Source organism: Aureobasidium namibiae, assembly GCF_000721765.1.
Source record: "Aureobasidium namibiae CBS 147.97 unplaced genomic scaffold scaffold_27, whole genome shotgun sequence".
NCBI lineage: Eukaryota > Fungi > Ascomycota > Dothideomycetes > Dothideales > Saccotheciaceae > Aureobasidium > Aureobasidium namibiae.
In genome coordinates this window covers 23400-36055 of record NW_013581182.1, presented here as the reverse complement: position 1 = coordinate 36055, position 12656 = coordinate 23400, and the positions used below count along the sequence as shown (strand labels likewise).

The 12656-nt window shown below is 52.0% G+C and overlaps 5 protein-coding genes across 5 annotated transcripts; 1 reads left to right on the top strand and 4 right to left on the bottom strand.

Annotated features, from left to right (window-relative positions):
- Positions 1 to 263: 263 nt before the first annotated feature.
- M436DRAFT_58113 (DRMBL-domain-containing protein) lies at positions 264 to 2039 on the bottom strand (the record flags this gene model as incomplete). Its single annotated transcript, XM_013567262.1, has 1 exon — positions 264 to 2039. One exon carries the CDS (start codon positions 2037 to 2039, stop codon positions 264 to 266), a length of 1776 nt encoding a protein of 591 aa, XP_013422716.1.
- A 1178-nt stretch (positions 2040 to 3217) lies between these two features.
- On the bottom strand, positions 3218 to 5061 carry M436DRAFT_58248 (MgPP2Aregb1, protein phosphatase regulatory beta sub-unit 1; the record flags this gene model as incomplete). Its single annotated transcript, XM_013567292.1, has 6 exons — positions 3218 to 3241; positions 3299 to 3861; positions 3914 to 4568; positions 4623 to 4720; positions 4774 to 4814; positions 5015 to 5061. The coding sequence occupies 6 exons, from the start codon at positions 5059 to 5061 to the stop codon at positions 3218 to 3220; spliced, it is 1428 nt and encodes a 475-aa protein (XP_013422746.1).
- Positions 5062 to 6746: 1685 nt separating this feature from the next.
- Positions 6747 to 8861, top strand: M436DRAFT_58160 (succinate dehydrogenase; the record flags this gene model as incomplete). The annotated part of the gene is made up of 4 exons (XM_013567274.1): positions 6747 to 6788; positions 6845 to 7140; positions 7198 to 7362; positions 7418 to 8861. 4 exons carry the CDS (start codon positions 6747 to 6749, stop codon positions 8859 to 8861), a joined length of 1947 nt encoding a protein of 648 aa, XP_013422728.1.
- Positions 8862 to 9669: 808 nt separating this feature from the next.
- On the bottom strand, positions 9670 to 10898 carry M436DRAFT_68008 (UAA transporter; the record flags this gene model as incomplete). The annotated part of the gene is made up of 4 exons (XM_013567298.1): positions 9670 to 10278; positions 10327 to 10678; positions 10753 to 10778; positions 10833 to 10898. 4 exons carry the CDS (start codon positions 10896 to 10898, stop codon positions 9670 to 9672), a joined length of 1053 nt encoding a protein of 350 aa, XP_013422752.1.
- Positions 10899 to 11849: 951 nt separating this feature from the next.
- On the bottom strand, positions 11850 to 12573 carry M436DRAFT_68007 (uncharacterized protein; the record flags this gene model as incomplete). The annotated part of the gene is made up of 3 exons (XM_013567297.1): positions 11850 to 12100; positions 12161 to 12327; positions 12509 to 12573. The coding sequence occupies 3 exons, from the start codon at positions 12571 to 12573 to the stop codon at positions 11850 to 11852; spliced, it is 483 nt and encodes a 160-aa protein (XP_013422751.1).
- Between the last annotated feature and the right edge of the window lie 83 nt (positions 12574 to 12656).

The following is a 12656-nucleotide window of genomic DNA, read 5'->3' as shown; positions in this document are numbered from 1 at the left end:
TCGATGAAGAGGCAACGAAGGATATCCGTAAGCCCCAGCGGGCATTGCAATACCACCGAGTGAAAAAAAAGCACTATAAGAAACGCGATCAATGTGATGTGATGCAATGCGATGAATAGCATTCCAATCCCCATAAAACTCCCAAACCTCTGGTCATCGCAGCCCGACACAGAGGGCGTATGAGAACAATGCATACCAATCCTTTCCCAGCTCTCAGCCATTGCCCCTTCCGAAAAATGCAAATACTCGAAACACTCTCATCTCTACCAATCCTTGACCTCAAAACACCCATTCTTCTCCCTATGCGCAATCCACCTATCCGCCCACCCCTTCATCCTCTCCCTGCCCTTCGCACTCCCGACATTAACAGTAGGAATGATCTTTTCAATCCTCAAAGCCGTACAAAACATGCTCAGCTCTCGGAAACTCGAGTGTTCAGAGTAGGGCACTCCAAAGCACTTTGCTCTGTTCGTGCTACCTCGTTGTGGCGAAAGATCTTTAATGCAATAGGATGATTTCCACGAGGTGGAGTAGAGGATGTTGGCGACGTTGGGGGTATCGAGGCGAGAAGAGGGTGGTTTGTAGTTCCAGCCGCTGGGGCGGAATCCGATGCAGCGGTCAAAGTGGTCGGCGTAGCCTTGGCGATAATCGTCGAGGGTGTCGGCGCGGATTTCGAAGATAGGTGTCATGTGTACTTGAGCTTCTCTGGGGTCTGTGGTGAGCAAGCCACTTAATTCAGGGTCTTCCAAAGCACGACAGATGCGCTGTTTAGCTGGTGGTGCGTAGATTTTTGACTTGAGTGCTTTGGCGATGCCGATGCAGATGCGTTCCTTGCCGATTGAGTAGGTGCCTACCACAACCAGCAATCGAGCGGCTTTTGTGCTAGTCAGCTTGCCGTTGTTGTGGAGTTTCAGTTCTGTCGTATCTGAAGGTTCTTGCTTGATGGCGAGTTCAGAGTCTTCTTGCTTGAATGTTGGCTGGGAGTCTTTGCGGACAAAGTTTGCCATGCCTGCACTTTCTGACTTGAGGGAGTCGAGGACTAGAGGGTCGTCGTTGTATCTCACACACATGTCTGCGCATGCTTTGATGACGTCTTCCTGCTCGGGGAACGCGTATTTGGGGTTCAGGTAGGTCGTGTCGAGGTAGCAGACGTCGATCTTCTGCTCCTTGTTCTTTCCTGTAATATGGTCTTGCACATCTGGTCGAAGCAGAGGATGTTGCAGGTGCATGCGACACGCTCTGAAATCACCACAATGCAAGATGCGCTGTAGCTTTGGGTCCGGTCCTTTACTCAGAGGCTTCTCAAATAGATATAACGATGAGCCAGGGCAGTGGTTTGCTGAGATCATAGTCACCATGACACCAGGTGTACCTGGCACTTCTGTCGGTTTCTCCCAGTCTAGAGCAATGACATACTCGGGATTGACGCGCAATTGTTGTTTGACCAGGTTTGCAGTGACCTTACTGCAATAGATAGGGCCATGTGTCCAGGTGCTCGTGAGACCAACATAGTGATCACTGTGGAAATGACTCAGGAAGTAGGCGTTGCAACCAGCGACAGCGCCGTATCTGAAAGCATCGACAGCTATATTGGTGCCAGGTAAGATCTTGTAGAAAGGACATGTGCGTGTGTAACTTGGCTTTCCACGAGAAGCATTTTCGGCAGCGGCAGCATTGGCCCATGCCATATCTTCGGATCGGCTGGTCATGAGTTTCGAGAAGGCAGAACTTGAGGTATGGGCGCCGAGGGGTTGTGATTGAGCAGGCTTTGCTGGCCGGACAGGCTTCTTGAAGTGTGCTGAGGAAATAGTGACTGGCGAGGGCTTGTCCTTTTTTTCGGGCAATGGTGTGGGATTGCCATCGAGGCAGTTGTTAACATGGACGCCAGCATCTGATTCAGCGACTCCAGCCAGGCTGACACTGCAGATTGGACATGTAGGAGCGTTCTCCTCTAGACTTTCGATACTGTCATCCTGAAAGCTGTCGTCCTGGAAACCGTCATCTTCTCCGTTTTCTTGCTTGAGTTGCTCTTGCTCCATCCACAATCTCTCGACGTATTCTTCGCCCTCATCATAAACATCATCTTCAAAGTCGTCAGTTCCCTCCAAATCGCCAAAATTGTCTTGATCTGCTACTGACGCGGATGTCGGTTGGTGTATCAATGGGGGTGGCAGTTTGGGTTCTGTCTTGATGGTCGGTGTGGGAGGTACATCGCTGGGTTTTGTGTCGTCGACCTCTTCGTCCTCGCTATCTGACTCCTCCAAAAACGGGCCAGTAGCAGCCTTGATGATAGGTAGGCACTTGACCTCATCGGTCGGTGTAGGAGCCGGAAGTATAGGCGCGAGCCCGTCCAGACCCTCTTCCGGTGATAGCTTCCATCTCTTGACAGGACCGTCCTCCTCGTTAAAGCGTGTCTCTTGCTCTTCCTCAATCTCGACTTCGTCCACTACTTCCCGACTCTTCAATGGCGAGGATCCAGGGTTCGCAACAAACAGACCATCATCCTTCTTGAAGAAAGACAAGATACTGGCGTTTGGTTTGGCAGGTGCTTTGACGTTCTTGGCTGGTGTCGTCTTCTTCGCGTTGGCATTTGCTCTTGCTGCGGTAGCAGGTTTCGCTTGTTTTGAGCTACTGGAGGATCGGGGAGGCATTGTCCTGGTAGCCATGGGTGGCAATCGAGTCGTCGGTATAGTGGGTGGCGGCTTGGTAGAAGGAGGGGTGGCGGTGGTATTTGGTGGCGACGGCGGTCTGCCTACTGATGGAAGCACATGCGTTCCTGAGGATACTGAGTTGTTCTCTCGTGGGTTTCGAAACATCGAAGAGGATGCGATTTTGCTTAATCGACCTGTGCCTAGACAAAAGTTGCTGATGACGCCGTGCCGAGGTCGTGTCAAAGCGCGTAGATTGATTTTGGTTTCGTGACGCCAAGACTGAATTCAATCAAAGAAATGTCACAACAACACGAATGCCACGTCTGCATGACGAGACCATGTTCGATGTGATTATGCTTCTTTGCATTTGGTCTATGTGGCAAGAACAACTCCCCCATTCTGTCACCAACGTCCGCTTCCCTTGATCCGTCCAACCATGCTCCGTATTTGCCATCCGCACAACCACTGACCACCCGATTCTGTCAAAGAGCCTCGGGCATTACTACTAGGAGATAAGACGAGAACCAAGGTCAAAGCTGAACAATCATGACTGAAGGCCTATCCATCTAGAGTGCCGAAAAAACAAAGAGCTGCGACGTGCCGCGTCAGTCATGCCATGAGGAAGACTGTCGAGTCAGGATACTCACATTGTTGGTTGCAGCAATTGCAATGCTGTCCTCGAACGGATGCCAGCTCATGTGCAATATCTTCTTGTTAAAGTCGATTGCATCGGCATCCGTCTCCTTGCGCATTCTGCTGCCCTGGCCCGCGGGGCTGTTGGCCCTGCTGTTGCCCTTCTTGTCCTTGGCTCCATTCATCGGTGTTGGAATTCCAACCTTCTTGGCCTTGAATGCGCTCTTGTCCGCTTGCAGTACCACTTCAGTGTCCTTGCCCGCTTCCGATGGATAGATCATGAAGTTGTTGTTGTAAGATCCCGTCATGACATTCTTGGCATCGCCCGAGAAGACCACCTCGAACTTGTCGAAGATGCTGTCATTCTCATATGTATCGCACAAGCGTGGTCGGAGGTGTTCGTGGATAGGGATCGTCTTTACTGGTTGTCTTTCCATGTTCACATCCCAGATCTTGACCGTCAGATAGTCGCGAGACAAAATGTAACGACCGTCATGTGAGAAGCGGACATCCGAGATGGACGAGATGATTTCCGAGAAGAACGATCTGGATGAGGGATCCTCTTCTTGCTCGAATTCTGCCAGCTGTCAGCCTGGTTGTCTGTCTGTTCCTCGACAATAAATACTTACGCTTGGCATGTGAATCGCACAGAGCTCTCTCACGCATGTCAGCCAACTTGATGGTTCCCTTGCTGCTGGCATACATGAACCAATTGCAGCTGAGTGGGTGGAACTCTGCGGCAGTAATGACCTCGGTCAACTCCTCCATGTTTGCAGGCTTGATATCAACGATATTGAAGCTCTGATCTTGAATGTTGAGGTTCCACAGGTTGATGCGCAAGTCATCACTGCTGATGTATGTTTCGCCATCGCTGTTGACAGAAATGCTATTGATGTGGTAAGCGTGGGCGTTGGCATACACGCGACGAGGCACGGCGGCGATGACTGTGTCGTGGTGTGTCATGCGAGGGAAGCTGAGGTCGGCGGTGCTGCGGAAGTGTTTGTTGGGAGCTCTGACAGGACCGCCGCCAACAGCACCACCCGCGCCGGCAGGAGTAAGATCTTGTGACAGGTTGTTCTCGGCCACGACCTTGAGGGATTTTTCAAAGACCTTCCATAACTTGATGGTCTTGTCGTTGGTCGACAGCAAGTAATGCGAAGCGTTTTGTCTCCTACACCACTTGATCTTGTTGATCTTTTCCTCGATTTCAAGCGATTTCAGATAGTCAAACTCGGGCTCATGTGATTGGAACTCGGTGTGGAACTTGTACTCGCATGTTTTTTTCTTGCCTGTGTCAGCAGCGGAAGGCCTTTCGTCGGGGGCGGGGATGGCTGGTACCGTCTCATTACGTTCGAAAAGAACAACGCGGCCACCCTTGTCGCCAGTGGCCAGGTAGTTACCCGTCTGGTCGAATTCGACCGTTGAGATGATGTCGGCTGCGTCAAGTCAGCGGCGCTGCAGATGGAGGGGCAGGTCGGCAACGACAAACCTTCTGTGATATCCTCGACGTCTCCCTTGTCACCAAAGCATCTATGCGTCAAAGGTCAGCCTGGGGATCGTTGCAATTGTGTCGCGGAGTCTTGGTTGAGTCGTTGGTGGGAGTGGACAGTGTTTTCCGACAACAGCACGTGCATGACGGGTAACAGCGGTCGTGCGTCCAGGGACGAGAAGAATGCGACAAACAAGGCATGCAAGATCAAAGGCAGGACAGGGGACACGGAGAGACTCACTGGGTGAACTTCCATGTCGGAGGCTGCTGCGAATCTCCGTCGACCATGATTCCTGCTTGTACTGGAGCAGATGCAGGAGAGTGTCCGGGAATTGGCTATGTAGCTGAGGCTGGCCAAGTGTCGCTAGGTGTTCCTGGCAAGATGGAGGGCTTGATTCTAGCAGGGGTGTAGGATTGAAGGGATGGAATATGGATGGGATGCGAGCTTCAGCTTCGGATGATGTCAGGTCGGCCAAGGCAGAGAAGCAGCAGCTGTTGTTGCGGATTGACGGCGCGGCGCGGCGGCGAGAGGAGCGAAACGGCAAGGGTGGGCGAACGAACAGAGGCGAGTATCGACAAGGGACGACTGGAGTGTGGATTGAAGGATGGTTTACTGTTTGGAGACGGTAAGATGGTGGGTTTGGGACTGCGTGGACCACGAATGTCAAGGGATGGCGCTTTTCGAGCGCGGGGCTTTTTCCACCTAGTGACTGCCAGACCGCCAAGAAGCCCTGCCCTGTCTGTATCTTCACTCGATCCGTTTCTTGTCTTCAAATACACCCTGTCTAGACTGCCACTCGGCTTGATTTTGCTTAGACACTGTTGGTCTAGAGTGGTGTTTTGTTGCTGACCACAGCCTGTCAGAGAAACATTGCGTCTTGTTCGTGCAGCTCATCTCAACTTCTTTGTCCCGATCCGTCCAGCTTGCTGTTTCAGACCAAACTTGCCATTACACACACCGCGATCGAGAAGCTTTAGACGTTCGCGCTATATGTGCTTGTAATTTGATACACGCTTTACTCTGTCATTGTGTCGATCGATCAGAGTCACCGTTACAGTCTTCCCACGATACATCACTGCTACGACGTAAAATTGACCAGCATTTCTAAGGATGCCATAATCCTTTGTCTTTTATCTACTCGGCGGTTGTCACGCTCTTGCTGCCTTTGAGCTTCGCCTCTATGGCGCATTCTGAAGTCTAGATCAGGCCATCTCAATTGTTTGCTTTGACTCAAGCTACGCTACAGAGGCAACTATTGTTACAGCTCTGGAAGCTGAGCATGACCTTCTGCTACCAAGGTACGTTTGAATGGATATCGACAAAGGCGACAAAGCATTGTGCAGGCGATGGGTAGTGATGAGCCTATCTTCTTTACCTTTTACTCAGGATACCGCAAAGCTTAGAGAGGAATCCAATAGGACACTGATGACCCGCACATTTCATGTGGGAATTGGCTTCGACACTGTAGGGTTAGAGTGGAGATGGATTGTAAAAGCTGTTGTGGTTGTTCAGCTGCTCTGCGCACGAGTGGCAATCTTTCAGGCCGTAGCTTTACTGTTTCCCTATTGACCGTCAAAGCCAAGTTTGCAGGCAGTCACCTCGTGCTTTCCTTTCCGGGGCGCTTGGAAAATGGAAGGATATTCACATTGAGAGCACTTCTTCGTCGCCCCATGATGAGTATATAAAATGTCAAGGCATGTCAATCGGCAAGTGTCGACAGAGGCCGGGACGTGTCTAACGCTAACCGAGGATATCCATGACTTCTGGTGAACGCTGATTGGCCAGATCTGCGGCGCGACTCGAATAGCTCAAGAGATCTGGGTTGCTCTCCACGACGTTTGCCCCGTCGCCGGCCGAGCCCTCGAGTGTCGTCCCTTTGCCATCGCTGTCCCTCCTACACCACTCCTCTCTTCAGCCTTGTTCGTCCTGTTGCCGTCTTAGTATCGGCTTTCCCTAATTCACAATCGCAATCATGAGTTCATTCGGTTTGCGACAGGTCGCCGCTTCTTCAAGGGTGTGTCCCGCTCGAAAATGCCTCTAGAAAATTGGTAACTGACAGCAGCATTGCAGTTCTCCCAAGGCCTTAGAAGACAGCAGGCTCGCGCCTTCTCTCGCAGCGCCCCCGCCGCTCGCATCATCACAAACCAGCCCCTTCGCGCAAAGGAGGCCTCGCCTTTCCTCAGCAACAAGTACCCCGTCATTGACCACGAATACGATGCTCTCGTTGTTGGTGCTGGTGGCGCCGGTCTGAGAGCCGCCTTCGGTCTCGCTGAGGCCGGCTTCAACACTGCGTGTATCTCCAAGCTGTTCCCCACCAGATCGCACACCGTCGCCGCTCAGGGTGGTATCAACGCCGCTCTTGGAAAGTGAGTGACGACATTTTGAGGCAACACAAAGAGTCGGAACTGACACACGGACAACAGCATGCACGAGGATGACTGGAGATGGCACATGTACGACACCGTCAAGGGTTCAGATTGGTTGGGTGACCAGGACGCTATCCACTACATGACCCGTGAGGCACCCGCCTCGGTCATTGAGCTCGAGAACTACGGTTGCCCCTTCTCGCGTACTGACGACGGGAAAATGTTAGTGCAATCGTAAACTTCTCCTCGAGCGAACTGGCATACTGACATTCAACAGCTACCAGAGAGCCTTCGGTGGACAGTCCAAGGAGTACGGCAAGGGTGGTCAGGCCTACAGATGCTGCGCCGCCGCTGACAGAACTGGACACGCCCTCCTTCACACCCTCTACGGACAGTCGCTCCGCCACAACACCAACTACTTCATCGAGTACTTCGCCACCGACCTGATCATGGAGAACGGCGAGTGCAAGGGTGTCATTGCTTACAACCAGGAGGACGGTACCATCCACAGATTCCGCGCCCAGAACACCGTCCTGGCCACCGGTGGTTACGGACGTGCTTACTTCTCGTGTACCTCTGCTCACACTTGCACTGGTGATGGTATGGCTATGGTCGCCCGTGCTGGTCTTCCTAACCAGGATCTGGAGTTCGTTCAGTTCCACCCTACTGGTATCTACGGCGCTGGATGTCTGATCACCGAGGGTTCTCGTGGTGAGGGTGGTTACCTCCTCAACTCCGAGGGTGAGCGATTCATGGAGCGTTACGCTCCTACCGCCAAGGATCTTGCCTCGCGTGACGTTGTCTCGCGTTCCATGACCATGGAGATTCGCGAGGGCCGTGGTGTCGGTCCCGACAAGGACCACATCTACCTCCAGCTTTCTCACTTGCCCGCCGAGGTCCTTCACGAGCGTCTGCCCGGTATTTCCGAGACCGCCTCCATTTTCGCTGGTGTCGATGTCCGCAAGCAGCCCATCCCCGTTCTCCCCACTGTCCACTACAACATGGGTGGTATTCCCACCAAGTACACCGGTGAGGTCATCACTCAGGATGCCCAAGGCAACGACCAGGTTGTCCCCGGTCTGTTCGCTTGCGGTGAGGCCGCCTGTGTCTCCGTCCACGGTGCTAACCGTCTCGGTGCCAACTCCCTCCTCGATTTGGTCGTCTTCGGTCGTGCTGTTTCTCACACCATCCGTGACAACTTCACTCCCGGACAGAAGCAGCAGGAGATCCCCGCCGACGCCGGTGCCGAGGCCATCAACGTCATCGACCAGGTCCGCACTGCCGAGGGCCCCAAGACCACTCACGAGGTCCGTCTCGCCATGCAGAAGGTCATGCAAACCGATGTTTCCGTCTTCCGTACTCAGGAGTCGCTCGACGAGGGTGTCAAGAAGATCCGCGATGTCGACCAGCAGTTCGCCCAGGTCGGCACCAAGGACCGCAGCATGATCTGGAACTCGGATCTTGTTGAGACTCTTGAGCTCCGTAACCTCCTGACTTGCGCCGTCCAGACCGCCGAGGCTGCCGCCGAGAGAAAGGAGTCTCGTGGTGCTCACGCCCGTGAGGACTTCCCCGACCGTGACGACAAGAACTGGATGAAGCACTCCTTGACGTGGCAGAAGCAGCCCCACGGCAAGGTTGAGCTCGGTTACCGCAAGGTCACCGGCACCACCCTTGACGAGGCTGAGTGCAAGGCCGTTCCTCCTTTCGCCAGAAAGTACTAAGCAATCACTTGCGAATATGTGCTTTTTATGAGATACCATTAGATGCGAAGGAGATGATCGAAAAGTCATTGCTGGGGTGTGAGACATTCAGACCAGCGAAACAGCAAAGTCTTTTATTTGTCACGCTCCTACGATCAGAGACCAAAGGAGTTTGACATTAAATTCGGAGCGATGGGTATTGCTTCTTTCTTGTGTGTATGTAAAGCCTTTTGAATAGTTATCTTTTTTTCTTTCTCCTTTTTCGAGTGTCTGTTTTCTTATGGTCTTCATTGTGATTATGCTTCATTGATAGAATTATGCATACACGACTATTGAGACTCAAACAAATTCAGTCAAAGGAATTGTGCCCGCCGGTACGGATTACAGAATGATTTCGTCTGTGGATCATGTTTTTCCACTTCAGCATCGAGATGATGATATTCCGAAAGAAGACTACTCAACATTGATGAATCTGACATCATCTACCACGTTTTGATGCCGAGTTGACTAAGTAGATGGTACACGTTGTCGATGATGAGTTTTGTGGCTGTAGGGATATCGAGCCAGGGTCGTACCCCATACAGCTTGACTTGGTCAGAGACAAAACTCAGCCATCTCTACGATCTGATGAAACTGTTCTGGAAAGACATTGCTACCAACAAAGAACGAGCAGTCGACAACAAGTGGCCCGCGATTTTTGGAAGAGCTATAGTCTCTCTTCTCATGTCTTGATGCTTGATCGCATATGCCTCATAACCGTCAAAAGCACCGCCCGTCCACCATCTATCCTAGAAAAAGCTTACATGCCCATATTCCCTCTCAACACCCATCACTGCGCCTTCTTCTCATTTTCTCCCTTCTGCTCCTTCTTCCTCGTCATCGGAATCCTCCAACTAGTCTCCCACCCATACAGCGCACCAGCCCCAAACACCAGTGCCGCACCTGCACACATCATCCCACTCAATCTATGTCCGAAAAGCACCGTGCTCGCCACAAAACTCACAAGCTTTCTCACATTCAACACGATGGTGACTGTAACCGCTGATGCCTGTGCTGATAGCAGGTTAACGCCAGTGATACATGCGATTTGCGTTGCAGAGTTGAGGAGTAAGAAGGCGATGCCCTGGGTAAGATTTGCTGATTTCAGGACTGGGAGGGAGTCGGGGACAGAGAGGGGGGGAGTAGAGGATAAGGCGGTGTATTGACGACGGAGGATGGATGTGAGGGGTAGGAATAAGGGCAGGGAGAGGAAGTGTGAGTAGAAGAGGTTTTCGCGCCAGTGGGAGCCGTGGGTTGCGTAGGTGTCTTGGACGTAGACGCCCATGTATGCGGAAAGCACTTGAGCGGCCAGGAGAATAAGTAAGCCGGAGCCGAGATCTCCGGTGCTTGTTTCCACGGATTTGCCCTGAGAGGTGTCAGTATCAGTGGCTCTTCTTTCCTGCACAATAGCAAAGCAGCAGCATGCAGAAGAAAGAATAGAACTCACTTTACTCCCCGCGTCCGCAAACGCGCTCACCAACACCCCCAGCGTGAGTATCACCACACTCCCCACCTGCAACGCAGAATACCTTTTCCCCTGCAATGCACCCGCCGCCATGGTCGTCACACTGCCAAACGAGCGCAGAATAATATGCACAGGCACGGAGATATTGAATGCAAAGGCCCAATTGTTGAGCATGTTGACGGCGAAAAACATCAAGGCGATATAGCCCCATTTACGCATGGGTACCGCTGGAGTCTTGAGAGTCAAAGTAGGTGTGAGTTGGGAGAAGGAGGCTAGGAGGGCGGTGAAGATGAATTGGGAGAGGGTAATTAGGAGACCGCTATCGGGTTCAGTTCTAGAGGATATGTTAGTGGGATGTTCTACAGATATGTACGCGCATGTAGTCCTGCGGCAGATAGATGGATGTACTTGATGATCTTCTCCAGTGTAAAGACCTTCAGAGCGGAGTCAGAATCCATATCATTTCGGTCGTGCTGGCAACAACTCACATTTGAGCAACATCCTCCGAAAATGAGTCCGACGGTGTTGAGAGAGGCGAGAATGATGTCAGCCATGATGGGAAGTGCAAGGCTCTGTGTGACGACTTGTTAGTTGCGTGTATAGAATGGAAGAGAGATCAGAAAGATATCCGAGAGTTGGGGTTGGTGAAAGGTTGGTATGGGAGGGCATGTCGGTGTGGAATGTGTGATGGTTGGAACTTTGTCAAGATGCGATAAGTACAGTGAACAACATCGTGTCCACTTGAAGCAACAGCTCTGAGCTCATGTGAAGGACGATCACACTATACACTTCAAGTATAGCGATGCATGCCGGTTGATACAGGTCGCGAACTGGGTAGGTATAAAAACATGCGACGTCATGCTAAAATTTGCTTACCGTGGCCTTTGTTGTTCCAGTCCGAGACAAACACGATTTCGAGAGACAAGTTGAACGACTCTCTCAACAAGCAAATAGAAGAACGAGTGCGAAGAGGTGAATGTATGGAAGCCAAGAACAAGGGTCGGAGCGACGTTGCAGGCGTACCTGGCCGCTCCGCCAGAAAGTGTCGCTTGCAAATCTCACGGGAATACTGTATTGAATAAATTGCAGTACATGAAAGATTAAATCACAAAGCACATGTACAAATATGAGGTAGATCAGTGGGACTTTGTTCTGCAATTATGACTTGATAGTGCTTGTCTCAAAAGCAACAACTTGCTTTCCTCTGATACCGTGAGGAATGTCCGGACAATCACCCCAATGACCGCAGAACGACGAGACATAGAGCAAAGGATGGCCGATAAGTGCCCGGTTCCCCATGCGGCAGCGAACCGAGAGCAAACTCCGGTCCATCTTCATGCGGTAAGATGCCCGGTTAACCACCATCATCTCAACAACAGCTGAACCGCGAAACATCAAGCAAGGACTACGCGATGGGTACCCGATTTCGCACATGGCAGCGACCCGAGTGCAAACTTCGGCTTCGTCTTCGTGTTGTCGTGCTCTACGCGTGAGTATGCCGTGACCTAGGTCAGGCCAGGGGAGAGTGCGGTGTAGTCATGGAGAAGGAACGAGTCGCGAATCTCATCGCAGGTCTCCTGAAGAAGCTGACCGAGCGCCTCAGGAAGAGAGGCGGCATACTGTCTGCCGAGAAGCAGCACGCGATCGTTGATGTCAACCAGACGAGCTCCATAGTAGCCGCTCTCGGGGTACTCGGCGCTGGTGACAATAATGTCGATACCGTCTCTTCTATCGGGGAAGAGCGCGCTAGCATTGCCTTCAGAAGAGCATTGATGTTAGTGAGTAGTTTAACGATTGGTGCATGGCAAGGTCCTACCAAAGATCTGGTTGCGCAGGCCATCAATCTCGGCGAGATCTGAGGCTCGGGTGGTGGTAGGCTGAACGCCTGCTTCAGATGGCTCGTAGGGCTTCATTGGAAGTGTTGAGGTTGCTAGTGTTGTAGTGGGACAGATGGATGCTGAGATGGTTGGAGTCGAGGCAGGACTGGATGGTTGTGTACGCAGCTGAAGTTGTCGTGTGTTGAGAGCGCGTGTAACGCTTTGGAGGCAGTCTCGGCATGGCGATGAGCATGCTGAAAGCGTAGACCGTCTTCGTTGGCAACCAGACCTATCGTGTGCCGATCGAAACCAGGTAAACGTTGGACAAGTTCGGCACGCAAACCTACATAGACACGAGTAGGAGAAAGAGAAGCAAAGTAAATGAAACCAGAACTTGATTGAAATGGGGCATGATGATCTAAGGCTCTCCAGGCTGATGGCTGTCTGGAACTGCATGGCCTTGATTTGAAAGCAGACATTCGTGTTCAAAGCACA